Genomic DNA, 5,825 nt, shown 5'->3' with positions numbered 1-5,825 from the left:
AGTGGCTAAGATGAGCTCAGATCTTGAAGCTACTGGAAGAAAATTAGCAATCAAGAACAAAATGCTAAAAAATATATTATGCATTTCATGGTTGTTTTTCATCTTTTATCATGTATTCCAGTGACCTTTTTTAATTGCAATATATAATATGTAATATCTCTTTTGGTTTGTCTATGTATCTAAAACTAATCCAAGTATCTAGTTGCAATGGATTCAAAAAAGTTACTAAAGCCGCGTAATTGAACAAACCACGAGTATGAAAATAACATTTAGCTTACAAGAGAAAATATATAAGATAAACAAATTATCAATTTACCCTGACTTAACGGGCAAAAATAGACGGAGGTAGAAAAAAGTATTAAAATTTTAAAAAAGTGAAGTAGCCATTTCCCATTTGCACTAAATTCAAAAATGATATTAAAGTTGCGTAATTGGACAAACTACATGTACTAAAATGGCACTTAACTATTAAAAAAACTGAGCCTTTCTAAAAAAAAAAAAATTTAACAGAAGTCAATGAGCAAATATCATTTAAAAACAATTAATTTATAAAAAAAACAAAAGAATGCTGCATATGGATTTGTTAAATAGAATTAAGTAGGACAAATACATTCATACCTGGGATGCAGGCCACTTGCCTCACTGATTTGGTACAAACTGAAGAACTAGAGATGGTGTTTACTTATCAGTTGCTTAGTGTTTTTTATGTGCCCTTAAGAGACACGTAGCATGTTGTGATTTAAGGGAGCGGGTGTTAAGCTACAGGTAGGCTGAGTCCTCGTCCGCCTATATGATAGACGTGTTGCAGTGTCATGGAAGGGGTGCATAAATCGGGTATTTGACCATAACTGGTTCCAGGTATGGTCAACAAGACAGCAAACCACCTTCTATTTTTTTTCTTTTACAAGCTTTAAATAAGATTTGTGTTTAAACTTGATAAAACTTATTTGTTATCAAACAAAAATCGTATTTAAAAAAAACGATACAAAGAAAATACACCTTAAAGCATTCATAGAGTTCCATAATCCATAAAACATGCAACACAATACAAAGTCTTCACATGAGAATTCTAGGAACATGCATGCCAGGTCCCGAGGTCACCAGGCTTAGTTTTAAGTAAATATAATGCATGCACATAATAACCAACTCAACTGAAACTTGTGTATTCTAATCACGCGGCGGTGACATATCAGCAGACCGAGACCTAGAACCAGATGGTGACCTAGATGCTCCACCAGGAGATGGCCTGTACCGTGCGCTTCCTCCGTCTGGAAACCTCCTACAACATAATCACATTCGCCCCATTCAAAAAAACCGTTTTTAAAAAATAACAGTAATAATAATAATAAGATATAAATATTTAACAGAGTGCTTGCTGTAACAATACCTATCATCATTATGATCAGCAGCTCCATCATAACCCGGGGAATCACTGCGCGATCGGGGTGCCCTTCTAACAGGGGATGGAGAATAATGCCGTCTTCTTTTGGGAGCAGGAGAATAAGACCTGCTCAATTACAATGGTTCACCCTCTTAAACAAAATAAAGAGTTAATTACACAAATAGTCCATGCGGTATGTCCGTTTTAGTTCTCATGTATCAAAAGTTACAGGCTTAGACCAACCATTTGTCAAAACGTAACACCATGGTCCCTGAATTGGATTAAATGCTAACATATTCTGCTAATTTTTTAAAAATGACTAAAATACCCCTACCTATTACAAAAGAAAATTGGGCCTGGCTTGAGAGACTTATTAATTTAATTTTTTAAGTTCAGGGTAATTTGGTCATTTCAAATGCAATTTACAGAAAAAGTTAACAGCCTTCCATTTCATAGATCACTAGTGTTGCGTGCTGGCAAATAATCGGTCTTGCAATACAACCACACCACATGGACCATTCGTGTGACTAATTCTAAATTAAGCAAATCCTCTTAAAAACCAAAAATTACCTTGATCGATGACGATTTCTGGAGCCTGAAGGATGGCGAGGAGACCGAGAGCGGGACCGAGACCGAGACCGAGATCGCCCGTGATAAGATCGCCTGCCTTCATGACTGGAGGGTCCCCTGATTATTTTTCAAAATAACAAAATAATCAGAAAACCATGGCATATGAAACATTTAATTAATAAAAACCCACCAGCGTGTGTTAATTAATAATTACCTAACCCTAGCTCTTCTACGCATCTCCTCGGGCCTCTTTCTTGTGTCTGAAGCAAGAACAACAGAAATCTCCCGACCAGCAAACATACGCCTGTTCATATGATGTTGGGCTTCTACAGCATCATACGGGTCCACAAACTGCACAAATGCGAATCCACGTGGCTCCCTGCGTACAACTAAAAGAATCTTTAACAAAAGCACCAAGTACACATAGGGTTCCTGATAACAAGCCAACCAATATCCGACACGAGTTGACTCACATTTTTCTTATTATACCTTTCTTATTATACAAAAGTACATGGAAGCAGCTAAGATCCAAATGGCTGACCTTTTCCTCTACTATCAAAAATCTTGAATTTCTTGTAAAGATTTGAACTTGAAATCAATAGTGTCCAAAACAAAAACTCGCTTCAACTTCTTCTCAATTGATGAAGAACCGATCGATTTATATAATTTCTCTTCATATTCGAACATTCTTGAATTACAATCTTGGTTGAACTAATGTTAAGCAATGTGGGGCTTGGGCTTGTTTTAACTTCAAAGTTCAAACCAACCATACCCCCTGATGACAAACCAGGTCAAAACATAACTCCCTAGAACCGGTCACATACATTTTTAACACAGATATTATGATTATTAACAACTATCGATTTATCCCTTTTTGAGTTATGAAATTATTGAAGCAATTAGCGCTAACTTATTATTACTTATTAGTATTCCCACTCACCCTGTGTAATAGTTCTTTGGAAGATACACATCCCTCACCACTCCAAACCGCTCAAACGGGACGCGAAGCTCTTCAGGCCTAAAAGTCCAATCAAAACAACACAATTTGATAATCATATTAATAGAAGAATGAACGTTCAGCATGAAGTTTGCTCATATTCGTTTATTTAATAAAAGAACGAACATGAACAAAAGCCATGTCCATTAAATTGTATTCGTAAACATTCGATAATGTGTTCGTTTACGTACCGTTTACGTTTGTTCATTAAAAATTTGTAATACTTTATAGTGACTTTTCTAATATTATCATATACGAGTATTTTGTGATAATTAAATTTAAAAACTACCATATGAATATGAACGTAAAGATAAACACCAGCACAAACATGGTAGCCGAACCGACCCATTGACACTAACCAATCTCGGTTAGCCAAATCAAATAAAACATTGTTTGCGTTCATTTACGTTCGTTTGTGCTCATGAACCATTAGTGAACAAGTTCATTTCCTTAATGAACGAACATGAATAGCCGCTCCTGTTCGTGAACAGCTCAGCGGACGAACATATAATCATATCATTTAAAATTAAACACGTATAAATCGAGGATCTTGTTTTCTAAAATTTGACCTGCAATTTAAGGGAATATTGCGAACCAAAAGGCTGCCTTGATTCTGGTCTTTCGACAGCCTGCCTCGGTCACCACCGCCATAGCCTCGTCTCGGAGGAGGGCTTCGAGGTCGACCTCCGCCATGGGCTCTGCGTGGAGGACTGTAGTACGCTGGACTGTATCTCCGCATTTCAAACCCTAACATAAGAAATTATAATAATCGTTAAATTAGCATCATCCTGGTCTACAATTTCTAATCGGTAACGAAATTGAAACAAGAATATGAATGTTGTTTGTAATTTTCGATTTAGGTCGTGAGGATTAAATGCTGAATATGATATATGTGAAGGTGATTGTGAAATTGTAGATATAAGATATGAATGAATAAGATGAGATGGGTTACCGAATTGATGTGACAACGGAAGAGCAGATCGAGAAGAGAAGATTCGGTGCCCTAGCTCAAGGTAAAGGAACCTTCTTGTCTTATTTTGTGTTCGGTCGGTATGTTTGGGATTGCTTATAGTCGGGAACGGTTTGGTATGGTACAGGTTTATGAAGACAAAATTCATTAAAATAACGCTACCATATCATATCAATCTCGGGTATGGTATCGATAGTGAAGGCAAAATTTAGTAAGATAATGGTACCGTATCATATTGTAACGTTCATAAAATTTTGGTTCAAAAATGATAATTTATTAGCTTAAGCAGATCTCAGGTAGATCGAGCTTTTTGACAAGCAGATCTCAAATAGCTCGTGAGCCGAGCTTAAACAAACAAGAGTCTAAAAATAAATAAGCTTGAGTTTCACTTATTGAGCTCGAGCGGGCTCGCGAGCCTAAACGAACATGCTATTTATAATATAATATATACATATTAAATAATTTTTAATTAGAATATATATAGTGTTACAAAAGTAACTAAATCATATATTATATATATATATATATATATAAATATAACTAATATATATAAAGATAATTAAAAAATAGTAAACGAGTCGAGTCCGAATTTGAAAAATTACTCACGGGCTGAGCTTGAGCTTTGGAAATAAAGATCGAAACTAGTTGAGCTCAAGCTCTGTATAAATTAAACGAGTGGAGCTCGGACTCAGCTTGTTTACACCCCTTAAGTAACAAAAATGCAAAAGTAATAACTCCAACATAAAGTGTGTGTTCGGGATTGCTTATTTAAGTCCAAAAAGACTTTTTGTCAAAACGACTTTTTAATTTCTGACTTTTTAATATGAGTTTGGATTGGTTAATGTGGTGAGGAAAACCGAAATTGCAAAAAAGAGGATTATCTTTTAAAAGGAGTATAATAGGTTTTGAGTGCTTGAGAGATATAATGGGTAATTACAAATAATAAGTTATAAGAAGTTTCAAAAAGTCACACGCTAACATGACACTATTTCAAAAGTTATTACGAAAGGTCATTTTGACTTTACCTAAATAACTTTTCAACTTTTTGACAAGCAGACCTCAAATAGCTCGAAAGCTGCTCGATTTGTTTGCAACCCTATTTTTACCAAAGGGTGTTTGTGTGATGCGGCATGGAAGATAGACTTTGGTATACACGTAATAAATGGTAGCATGCTAAGTTTTTTTAATTGAAAACAAAGCAATAGAAAATATCATACTCAAACTAAAGAGAACAAAATGTTTGTTTATATGGTGCATCAAAACCGAACATTAAACTTTGATTTCATTCGGCCATAAAAAGGAATATCGAAAATTCGAGTGTGATAACAATGAAGTAGAAGAACTCAAATTACTAATGAACCACTCAGACCAAGACATAACTTTTACTTGTTTAAATAACGTTTAATCTCGTGGATACGTATAATTTTGAAGAACATGTGGGTGATTCATGTACCTATACATTTATTTCATGTATTTAAGTATTTCTAAGTAAAATTTTTGGCCCGAATTTAATTTTGGTTATCAACTGCAATTGACAAAACTGAAAAAAAAAACCAAAAAGTTAATCGAATAAACCGAAAAAATTAATCGAAGCATGTTGATTAATTTAGTTTGGGCTATTAGCCGAATAAAATCGAAACTGTGCACACCCTTGATCATAGGCATTGAAAGGTTATATTTTTTTACTTATACACAAAACGTGTGTTTCCTTTATTATATATAGTATAGATAAAATATAATAGTTGATGTTATCTTACAACTATATAAAAAATAAAATAAAACCTGTAATATTCTTTTAAGTATATTATATCCCTACCAATATTCGACTTGAGCTAAGCTTAAATGAGTTCATATTTAGAAAAGCTTATTTTTAAACTGGAGCTCATATGATATTAAAAAAAAAATCG

General features: G+C 34.4%; 1 protein-coding gene across 1 annotated transcript; it reads right to left on the bottom strand.

The window, feature by feature from the left end:
• Positions 1-1,100: 1,100 nt before the first annotated feature.
• LOC143594799 (serine/arginine-rich SC35-like splicing factor SCL30) lies at positions 1,101-3,687 on the bottom strand. The gene is made up of 6 exons (XM_077074024.1): positions 3,518-3,687; positions 2,892-2,969; positions 2,166-2,330; positions 1,952-2,068; positions 1,388-1,507; positions 1,101-1,279 (listed from the first exon to the last, which is right to left on the bottom strand). Exons 1-6 carry the CDS (start codon positions 3,685-3,687, stop codon positions 1,168-1,170), a joined length of 762 nt encoding a protein of 253 aa, XP_076930139.1. The 3' UTR covers positions 1,101-1,167.
• Positions 3,688-5,825: the final 2,138 nt, after the last annotated feature.

The sequence above is a fragment of the Bidens hawaiensis genome, unplaced genomic scaffold (assembly GCF_021521415.1).
Source record: "Bidens hawaiensis isolate Kalapana, Puna unplaced genomic scaffold, B.hawaiensis_p1.1 tig00044214_1, whole genome shotgun sequence".
NCBI classification, from domain to species: Eukaryota; Viridiplantae; Streptophyta; class Magnoliopsida; order Asterales; family Asteraceae; genus Bidens; species Bidens hawaiensis.
The sequence above is the reverse complement of the archived record's forward strand: the minus strand, read 5'-3'. Positions and strand labels throughout refer to the sequence as shown.

Excerpts from the sequence above, each read along its gene's own strand:
- LOC143594799 (XM_077074024.1), bottom strand. The coding sequence starts at position 3,687 with ATGCGGAGATACAGTCCAGCGTACTACAGTCCTCCACGCAGAGCCCAT. Across the intron at positions 2,069-2,165 it reads CGTAGAAGAGCTAGGGTTAG|GGGACCCTCCAGTCATGAAG; the intron begins GTAATTATTAAT and ends AAAAATAATCAG. Across the intron at positions 1,508-1,951 it reads AGAAATCGTCATCGATCAAG|GTCTTATTCTCCTGCTCCCA; the intron begins GTAATTTTTGGT and ends GTAATTGAGCAG.